Source organism: Arachis duranensis, chromosome 5, assembly GCF_000817695.3.
Source record: "Arachis duranensis cultivar V14167 chromosome 5, aradu.V14167.gnm2.J7QH, whole genome shotgun sequence".
Taxonomy (NCBI): domain Eukaryota; kingdom Viridiplantae; phylum Streptophyta; class Magnoliopsida; order Fabales; family Fabaceae; genus Arachis; species Arachis duranensis.
In genome coordinates, this window is record NC_029776.3 from 106,034,180 (window position 1) to 106,044,765 (window position 10,586).

The 10,586-nt window shown below is 31.9% G+C and overlaps 1 protein-coding gene across 3 annotated transcripts; it reads right to left on the minus strand.

The window, feature by feature from the left end:
* Positions 1-1,012: 1,012 nt before the first annotated feature.
* On the minus strand, positions 1,013-9,541 carry LOC107491640 (serine/threonine-protein kinase STY8). 3 transcript variants are annotated; one of them, XM_021143590.2, is made up of 16 exons: positions 9,013-9,539; positions 8,140-8,254; positions 7,678-7,829; positions 7,465-7,584; positions 6,698-6,770; positions 5,938-6,048; positions 5,391-5,441; positions 4,994-5,133; positions 4,763-4,870; positions 4,521-4,594; positions 3,776-3,951; positions 2,956-3,051; positions 2,345-2,425; positions 2,169-2,219; positions 1,511-1,651; positions 1,013-1,411 (listed from the first exon to the last, which is right to left on the minus strand). In XM_021143590.2, the coding sequence occupies exons 1-16, from the start codon at positions 9,192-9,194 to the stop codon at positions 1,385-1,387; spliced, it is 1,698 nt and encodes a 565-aa protein (XP_020999249.1). In that variant the 5' UTR covers positions 9,195-9,539; the 3' UTR covers positions 1,013-1,384. The 3 variants fall into 3 exon arrangements, with proteins under 3 accessions (XP_020999249.1, XP_015968012.1, XP_052118127.1); XM_016112526.3 differs by having other exon boundaries at positions 7,720-7,829; positions 9,013-9,537; XM_052262167.1 differs by lacking the exons at positions 1,013-1,411; positions 1,511-1,651; positions 2,169-2,219; positions 2,345-2,425; positions 2,956-3,051 and adding an exon at positions 3,283-3,616 and having other exon boundaries at positions 9,013-9,541.
* Between the last annotated feature and the right edge of the window lie 1,045 nt (positions 9,542-10,586).

Sequence of the window (10,586 nt, forward strand, 5' to 3'; positions counted from 1 at the left end):
ATTTTATAATAATTAAAATTTAATATATATAATCGATTAAAGCGTGTTATTTTTATTAAAATTAAACTAAATAAATTAATTTGACTAAAAAAATGATAAATCAAAATTTGAATTAATCTAAATTAATATTATGTTATTTTTTATAAAAAATAATATTAATTTAGATCGATTTAAAATTTAATTTATCATTTTTTCAGTTAAATTAATTTGTCTGATTTTATTTTAACAAAAATAATATAATTTAATTAATCATATATATTAAATTTTAATTACTAAAACATATCCTAAAAAAACGTCTATCTAAGCCATTATATTTAGTGATTATTGAAAGAAATATGGATGTACATAAACTTCATATCTCATACCAAAAGTTTTCTTTTTATATTTTGTATGCCAAGTTTATTTACTCTTTATATGGTGAGAAAGTAAGAAATAAAAAAGATGAAGATGCATACTTTTATACACATTATATTATGCTGCATATTTTGAAGATACTGACACGTTTTCTTCCGTAACTAGCTATTTCATTCATATAAGTACATATATTTAATTACACATAAATATTTGTTTTGGTGGGAACATATACATATTTTAAACTAGTGTTTTATGACATATGATCCATTCAATTGAAGACAATTAACATAATTAAAAAAACTAATATAATTGATTCGTTCTATATATTAGTTGTACTTATTCGTACATTATTAGAAAACAAATCAAAAAACTAAGAGCACATAAAATTTTTATCAGTAAAATTTTTTAAATATTTTTATTTAATAAATATAAAACAAATACATTAAAAATTCAAAAGTTTTTATATTTTCAATAAAAACTTCCTTAATTTGTAAACTTCCAAATTAACATATACCTTTAGAATACAAAATAGATAAACTCTTTAAACAATTCTAAATATAAGAGATATTTGACCTACAAATTCGATCTATACTCCATATGAATTAAAGATTAGACCGATTCAAATAACTAATTTACAATCCAAATAAGTAGCTCTCCATTCTCCAATGAATTACCCTCGATATATTCCGGTGTACCAGAAAACCCATTTTACTAATCATGTGGAACATAGTATTTCTCTTGTAGAAGAATTTTTACAATGTAATTTAATTCGATTTTGCCTGAGGTCTATAATGTAGTTTAATTTTAACATAATTTTTCCAGGGATATATCAAAAGTATTATCAGCTATAACGTTAGTGTCTCTTTACAACTTTGTATTGGTCAGCTTCTATATATTTTTCTCTCTCGATGCAAAAAGGGAACACAAAAAAAAACTCTATAGCTTAGCCAATGAAGAAAAGAGAGTGAAAACCAGATTGATGCCAACGACATGAAAATAACTGGAACTTAAGGTATTTGCACAGAGAATGTCAAGCACCATTAGCTTGTGAATCATTCTGCATGTTGAAGTTGAAATCAGGCCAACGGAGTGACATATTTACCAAATACTACAAGCTGAAGTTATGTTTTGATTTTATATAAGGAATATGATTTACCTCAACTTGTTGTAAAAGATTCTCAAGTTCAACCGTTATCTCCTGGAAACTCGGCCGGTTGCTTGGATCTGCTTCCCAACATCTTTGCATCAAATATAATAGTTTAGGGTGACCATGCTTTGGAAGTTCCGGGCGCAGTCCCTAGAAAAGGATAATCTATTTAGTGCATGTATGCTCCCATAAACATGCATTCTTTGAACTTAGCATACTTATTTATGTAAAGCCATCTCCTTTGGTAAAGTTCTATTTCTTGTAAGACGCTGTAATTAATGGTTTATAGTCATACATGAGGAAAAATAAGACTTGAAATGATTGCAACTGTAAGATATGACATTTATCTCTAACAAAAAATTGCTAAATAGTTATTTCTCAACAAAAAAAAAGGGGTCGAAATTTTTATCACATAATTAATTTGAGGGCATAAATATAATATCAATTGCTGATTAACATTTTTGTTGATTTGATTTTGAATAAGAAAATCCCAGTTCAAGATTTTTGAACAAGAAATAAAATTCTATGTTGCAAAGAAACAGTGTAGAACTGTACATGCACACTGCTAAATTGACATGTACCTTATGGCTCTAATTTATGAGGTTTTCAATTTTAGAATATAATCATTTTGCTTAAACAATAAAGTCTCACTACGAGGAAAGCAAACCTGTCTGACACCCAAGGCAGCTTGTAACGGAGTCATTGTATCATAAGGCACCTGAAATACCAGATGAACGTGACAAAGAATTTATTTTATAACAATATATTTTTATGTCAATCATATTATTCAGGAAAGAAGAATAATGGAATAAACTAGTATCATTTCAATTTATTAGGCCATACCTTTGCCGTCACTAGTTCCCAGAGTACTATAGAAAAACTGAACACATCTGCTTTCTGATCATAAGGCTGATGGTTTATAACCTTGAGAAAATCCGACAACAATAAGATACTGAAAGTAAAGCAAGACTGAGACAAATATACCACATATCAAGATCATCAAGTAGTAGTGTGTTTGTGCGCGTGTGTATCAAATTATAGATTTTGATTGATCTGCATTATATTATTACCTTTCAGCCATTTTTTTCTCATTCAGTCTTGGGTTTTGTAAAGGACCAAAAAAGCAGAGAAAAACACATCATATTCGTGTGAAACAAAGAGACATCATATTCTACAATGTACATGGTGTGTCAAGCAAAGTCAAAACTGGCTAGATAAGCAATTGTGCTTTACGTGTAAGACAACAATGAATATATGTTTACCCTCTCATGAAACATCTTTTATCAAACAAAACAGCAAAGGCAGAACAAAGGAAGAAAATGCGCATAAAATACACCAACGAAGAAGCCCATATCCTGCTAATGTAAATATGTACTTGATCAAACTTAGGCGTCCATGCAGAAGAAACTTTAAAATTCTGTGGCTTTATTATTATTATAATTCATACGACAAACCTCTGGTGCCATCCATCTATATGTCCCAGTTTCTGCTGTCATCACTCCCTCCTGATTGAGGAAGCGAGCAACGCCGAAATCTGCTACTTTAACAACCTAATATGAAAAGCAAACATATTTAATAAAGTAATTTGATAGTGAATACACACACCCGCCAACAGACAAAAGCAACTATTTCTCAAACATATACTTAATGTCAATCACAACAATAAAATTTCAAAATTGTACGTCATTATCCACAAATTAATACACGTAAGAGAGGACACTGTATCTATAAGTTTGATTGGCCCCAAAAATTCAACTAACTAGAATGCTAGTAAATGAATCCTGTGAAAGTACTGCAGAGGAAAAACGAGAAAATTAGAGACAAACAAGGTTGGCACAAAAAAGCTTTAAAATTAGAGAAAATTCCTAAACATGTCCACCAAAGATTAGTTTATCACCACATAAGTTAGAATACTTTGCATAAAATTATTCTCAAATATATCATAGTAGTTTACCGTATTAATCCTAATGAGGGACTAAAAGATAGGATGAATTCTGTAACTGTATTGTAGTACAGGATGTATGGTCTTCCACTTTCAGCTCTAAGTTAGGACCACATTTTTGCAAAAAGCATGACATCACACCAGCTCTTGAACAGTCTCAAAATTGAGCAAATCTATGACAATTATTGATGAGGCAAGTAGACATTAACCCTTGCCTTTACAAAGGAATTCATCTAACATGGTAACAATACACAAGCTGAAAGATAATTGCATGAATATGGATTATTAGTGCTGTTTACGAGATAAAATTATTAGTTTCCATAAATTCTTACATTGTCTGTATCCATCAGCAGATTTGCAGTCTTCAAATCCCTGTGAATTATGTTGTTTCTATGTAAATACTCCATACCCTTGCAAACATCAATTGCAAACTTCAGTAATGGAGATAGCTCCAAGACATTATGGTTTTTGTGCAAGTAATCATACAGACTTCCTCCGGGCATATACTCTGCCAGTATGAAATATGTTTAGATGGATGATAACGATAAGAAAATTGACAACATAATAAGGGATTGGAGATAAAGTGTATAAAAAAATCAGCTAATAATTTCTGAGCTTACAAGGTTTAACTACCACAGTCAAACCAAAACTTATCTAGATGTCTGCCTTCAAATAATTTGTTGGTGTGTGATATGATATACAAGACTGTTTAAGTCTTCAAGAGTATGTGAAAATATATAGCCCCCACGGTGGCTGAAGTAATTTTTCTGAAATCTGTACAAATAGAGGGCATAATTTTATTTTGCGAAAATCCTAAAAGTCTCATCAAAGTAGGTACATATGCACTTTCGTCGCCAATGGTGATTGGCCATGCAGTTTTCACATCTGTGCAGGTTACTAAAATTTGGAAATAGCAGCCCCTTTTGGATGGAAATCCAAACATGGGGTAGCAGATGTGCATAACTGCATAAGGTTCGTGTGGCTTGGGCTAGTATATAGTTCAGTTTTGTCATGTGTTAGTAACCCTCATGTGGCAAATGGATATTTTTATTATTTTATCAAAGAACAGATCCATACCTGTTACTATACACAAATTTGGAGACTTTGTACATGCACCAATGAAACGAACAACATTTTTATGGTGCACCTGCCTGCATTCAGTAATACAAAGTCTCTTTACACAAGATCTACAGTGAAAATTATGGAATATGGATAAAGCCAAAATGAGAAGGTTCACCTTTCACAAAGTGAATTCATTAAAAAATCCAACAAAAAATAGAAAGAGTATGTTGTGCAGCATAATGTGGCAAATTACTAACTTTAGAATTGTAACTTCTTGAGCAAATTCATCCTCCAAAGCATCATTCAATTGGTCAGATCTCATAACCTTAACAGCAACATCTTGCCCTAAATAAACCCCATGATACCTGTGGACAAACCATAATGCCAATTAAAAGTTTAGAACTAAGAATATATATAGAAAGTATCACATGAAAAGGGAAGGGAATAAATGAGAACAAATATTTATACATGAAATGAAACCAACTTACAAATCTCCACAGGATCCAGATGCTATTCTTTCTCCTATCTTCAACAACCTCTTGTCTATCTCCCAATATCCACATTTTGCTTCTGCAGCTAAGGGTTTCTCCACAGCTGAAAGAGAATTTGAAGAGCGTGACCATGATCCCTATGGCAAGGAAGAACATGTGATTAAATGTCATACAGAAAAATTTACTTGAGAATGAGCTAAACAGACGTGTTTAGAGAGTGGTATCCAAACAAAATAATATTAATGATGGGTTGCACTCAATGGTGAACAAAATATAGGCTCACCTACTACTTTTATTTAGTCATTTTTACAGATTACAACAGATGTTACCAAATCTCATACGTAAAGTTCAAAAAATGAATTTGTAAATACAAAGTCAAGGACACATGACGCACCTCACTTCTTGCAACTGCTTTTTCCATAGCTTCATACAAACCATCTGTTTCCTGAGTACAAGATTGCATGGTCAGCAAACGTTATGATGAAACAGAAAGTTCTGTTGTTTGGGAAATAATATCAATACTCCTTAATAATCTACAAGCTCAATTTCAGGCATAAGAGGCATTCATTTTTATCAAATTAGAAGTCAGAGAAGATCATTAGATGTAGTGACTAGGATAGATGCAGCTACAAAATTTAGGATACAAACCAATGCCATTGCCAATACAAAGTGTTCACTAAAGGTCAGATGATACATGATAGCAACACCAAAAATACAGTTGAATCCCCAGGGCAATTCAGAGAATTTTAAAAAGAACAAAAATAGAAATAGAAATGTACATGGAATACTTTATATAATCAATTAAAGAGACATTAGGCATAAACAATAGCATAGATACCTTTATAACGTTTAAATGGGAAAATGCAACAAAGTTACAACAATGATAAAATTTTCAAGGGAGTGGAAACATGGGATGGCATATTTTGCAAGTGGCATCTTACCTCTACTGGCCATCCATCCACCACAAATACATCGAGGGAGTAGCCATCAGTGGTGGAGAAAACATGTGCTTCACGGATGTTAAGCCCAATATCAGACAGCAAAGCTGACAGCTAAAGAAAACAGTACCCATAAAAAAACCATGCAATACATCAAGTAAATTTCCAGTCATAAACAGAAATAGAATTTCCTGCTTAAAAAATCCACTGAATTGAACAACAATTACACAAGGGGAATCCCAATTTCCACCTCCAATCTCTTGTGTAAAATTCACACCAGTATTCTGTAAGGAGTAAATTAAACATGTCCTAATTGGGCTATAGGCCCATTTTTACTCCTTACATATTCTTAGTCAACACCTGGTCTCCAGTAAAGGTAATTTATATTTGGTACTAACTGCTTCCAGATTATGACAGAATACTTTTGTAAGAATCACTTGTCACTATTTAGCATAAGAAAACTGTATGTGAATTATGAAAACAATGGGATCCAACACCCCACCCCATGGCTTCTAGTAACTCATTTTGTCTAGCCTAGGAATGACAGCATGCTCTATATTACCACTTAATAAATCACTCCTAGTGTTGAAATGCATTATATCTTAATTTTGATAGAGTTTCCATTTCATTCCCGTTATTGGTTAAGTTGATATAACTATGGAAGCTAAACTTAAATAGATATTTTAAAGAGAGGGCTGGAGGAAGTAAAGAAAATATATACATTTTATTTTATAAAAAGACAAGGTAAACTTTTCAAACAAACCTGGCTTAAAAGCTTTGGCTTGTCAAGGGTGGAAAATATCACTTCATGGATTGGGAAATTTAAATGCTCCTGCCTGCATTTCACATATGTATTATTTTACATCAAGCAGGTGAGACATAGCATATCAACACTTGCATCAATTTTATTTTAAAAAAATATAGAAACTAGACAAACTCCTACATTTTGAAAATCTATAGTTGATCAATAATATTAATTAGTTTGCTAAACTTTTTTTCTTTATTTCCTTCTTTTATGGAAGAAGCAAAGTTATCATAGAGAAAGAGAAGAAACAAAGAGTAGAAGTAAAAAGGAGGATAAGGCATCCTCCTAAACTATAGACCAATTCTCCAACATATTGACATTTCTTCATGGTACACATGATTCTTCTATTAGGGTACCAATGAAGAAGAATCTTGCTGGCTGCATCATCCTTTTTCTTTTCCTTTAAGGCCTAACATGCATGCAAAGGACATAGTGGCCTAATTACGATTTGGAAAATATGTTTTCAGCTACAGATAAATCATCCTCGGTGCATCAACTGGACTTTCGAATTTAACTTGCAGTTCAGCAAACAGAACTGCTCAATGCTCATAAGTTTGGAAATAGGTGAAAAGGTAGACAATTCAACTTCAACTAAACTTTTTCTGTCTCTCCAACTCCAAATAGGAAAATATTCTCAGTCCATTCTATGTTTGATGAATTTAACGTCATCGCTCATTTGAAAAAAAAGAGTAAGAAATGGCATTATCATTTTGTTCAAGTGATACCTCTGGGATAGGTTGTCTGAAAGAAATCTTTCCTCTATATCCTTGGAATTCTTTCTAACATCCAAATTTAGGCCCTCAAGCTTCGAGCAAGGCTCAAAGTCAGTTGCATGATCCCTTGTCCTACTTATAAGAATGATGTAAATGATGCATTAAGACAAGACATAATTAATATATAATTAATAAATTAATAGTTAGGAAGACCTTTCTGCATACTTGTGTATATATAGAGTACTAAACATAAACTGGATTTCACACCTCTTATGAGAGGATACAGCTCCTCCATTAGTTGCATCATTAGATGGCCCTGGGCTAGAATGAGAACTTGCAATTTCTTGCTCTTCACCATCTGTCTGAGCTGAAATATTCTGCCAAACAAGTGATGGACAAGAAGATTATGTATATTCACAAAAAAATGTAACAATTAACAAAATAACAAATTAAAAAATTCAGAACAGGGAAAGGTAATCTTTTTAGCCCTTGGTAAACTCATACCAAAGCAGTAGTTCAAATGGGAACAAGCACCAAATGTTTATTGCTTAGTGTATACATTAAAGTCCAAAATCAGATAAAACGCCCTTATCCAAATCATTCAACGAAGTAGCATTTGTCAGGTCTTCCTAAAGAACCTTAGAAACAATTTCTAGAAACATTTCAAATGAGATAAAAGAGTGGTACCTCCAAGAAGCGTACATGGATGACAGGCCGCTTTTCCGGGTCCCTTGCCAAACTAAGAAGACTCTGATGCAATAGAACATCTTCAGCTCTATCCACATTAACATCAAGCCCATAACTGAAACAACAGCAACAGATGGGATTACAAGTGCACCCAATCTCAAAATACCCATATTTCTGAATCTCCTCTTTCAGCATGTAACATATGAGTGTATCATGATATCCCTTACACAATCAAATGACTTAATCACCTAGCACTTCATAACCCTAACCTAATACACATTTTAGCATCAATCTGAGGAAGCAAACTGATCTTAGTTTCACCACTAAGTCTTCAACAAAACATCAAACCACGAATGCCTCCAAAATGTACTTGTGATGACCGATAGAATGATGCCAAATTAAATGTCTGGCAGAAAGGCAGTTAAACTGCTCCAACATTCTCCCCCTTAAAAGCTGATTACTTTCAAGAAGAGCTACTTAAATGCTTCCCAAATTCCGTTATCATTATTAAAAGCTAGCTTGATATAGTCAAAAATCAAAATACAATAAATCTCCATTCAAGCAAATCCTACTTAATGATCAGGATAAAATGTTCTTCAACACAAAATTCCACCTCGGTAAACTCAAACTGAACCACCAATCATTACGATGCAAAACCATAATCTGCCACGAACTCCATAACAATAATCAGCCATTGAAAGCGCACATAAATGCATGCAAAGACAACAGCAATAACCAAAATTCAAACTGCCCTATCTAAAAATAATAACCGAAAATGAATTAAAATAAATTGAAAAAAAAAAAAGAAGTAACACAAAAACAAAGAAGACAAAAGATTATCTGTTTTTCACCGATCAAATTTTCTTTTCTTACCTCGGAGGCAAGCGATTGAAGTGAGCTTCAAGCAGTTCTCGAAAATCGGGATTCGACACAGCCTGATCGTGGCCGGTTTCCACCAAGCGATTGTAGACATCGTTCCTGACGTCGTAGTTGCTGAAACCGCCGAACGTCCGCGGCGGCGACGAGCTCTCTCCGACACCTTCAACGAAATCCATTACTCTCTCACACACACACAAACACACTCTTAATGTTACTCTCTGCAGTTTCAGCTCATTCGGCCGAGAAAGAGAAGGAAAATAGAAGAGAAAATGGAAGAGGATTCCGATGAGGAGAAAAAGTGAGCAAGAATCTTTGACTGAAATTAGAATCCGAGTTGAAAACAGAAGAAACAGACGAGGATAGAGGTTGGTAATTTGGGAGAAAAACGGAGGGTAATTTCGTCCTCCATGACCGTACAACACTTACTGGAGAATCGCGTTTTGGAGAGAGAGATCCAGTTAGAGTTAAGAGAGAGCTGAAGATTGAAGAAGTCAGCTAAGAAGGAAAAAAAGGAAACGGAACAAGTTTACATATTATGGGAATTTCCATATTAAAATAAAATATTTTCAGTATATTATTATGCCTTTAATAGTAACTATGGACTTTGGATTTGGATAACAAATACCTACGATTTTATTTTTTTTTTTTTGGTGGCCGGTTACAATAATAAACTAGTAGCAATTATATGTGGAGATTTTTTAATAGAGTAATTGTGTAGTGAAAGTAATTGAAATAAACAGTGCACCATGTGTAATGATATAGATTGAATGATATGATACCTCATAAATATTAGTATTATTTTTTAATAAAAATGTTACTTGCATTCTAAAATCGGTTATAATATATTTGTGTATAAATATATATAATTTAATTTATTTTTATTATATATTTTATATTTTTATGTATATTTTAGATCGATGACTAATTTTAATAATCGAATTTAATATATACTTAACATAATTATAGTTTTAACGTTATATTATTCAAAATTATTTTATTAGATTACATCATAATTAATACTCCACTAAACACTGCAAATTAGAGTATTAGACTAAAGTATGTGGACAGTGAGGTGGGATTACGAAAAGGTGCATTAAAGGTGGGTGGATTATTATTATTATTAGCAGTGTATTTTTTATAAATTAAATGTGCATAATAATTATAAATATAAAATTAATTTAATATAATATATTTTATATTTTAATTAAGGAGTCAATTATTTGAATTTTTAAATAGTAAACTATATATTTTTTATGAATTATATCTCAAAAATAATTTTTTACATAACCAAAACAAACAAAAAAAAGATTTTTTTTAAATAAAAAACTCAACACAATAAAATAGAATAGTTAAAAAATATAAAATTATTAGGTAACAAAATATAAAATTAAACTGTAGTTATCTTTAATATTGTCATCAACAACTAGAAGGATCAAAATCAACTAACTCTTTGTAACTTCTAATCGACTTGTTAATAACCTCCACAACACATATTTCTTGATTTCTGAATATCCTGTTATTTCTTTCGAACTAAGTATTTCAGATGATAACATAAAATCCATCAACGG

What these genes read in the sequence shown, in the direction of transcription:
- LOC107491640 (XM_021143590.2), bottom strand. Translation starts at nt 9,194, where the DNA reads ATGGATTTCGTTGAAGGTGTCGGAGAGAGCTCGTCGCCGCCGCGGACG. An exon ending in AGCCAAAGCTTTTAAGCCAG is followed by an intron (nt 6,049 to 6,697) that starts GTTTGTTTGAAA and finishes TGTTTTCTTTAG; the next exon opens with CTGTCAGCTTTGCTGTCTGA. An exon ending in TGCTGATGGATACAGACAAT is followed by an intron (nt 3,052 to 3,775) that starts GTAAGAATTTAT and finishes TTTTCATATTAG; the next exon opens with GTTGTTAAAGTAGCAGATTT.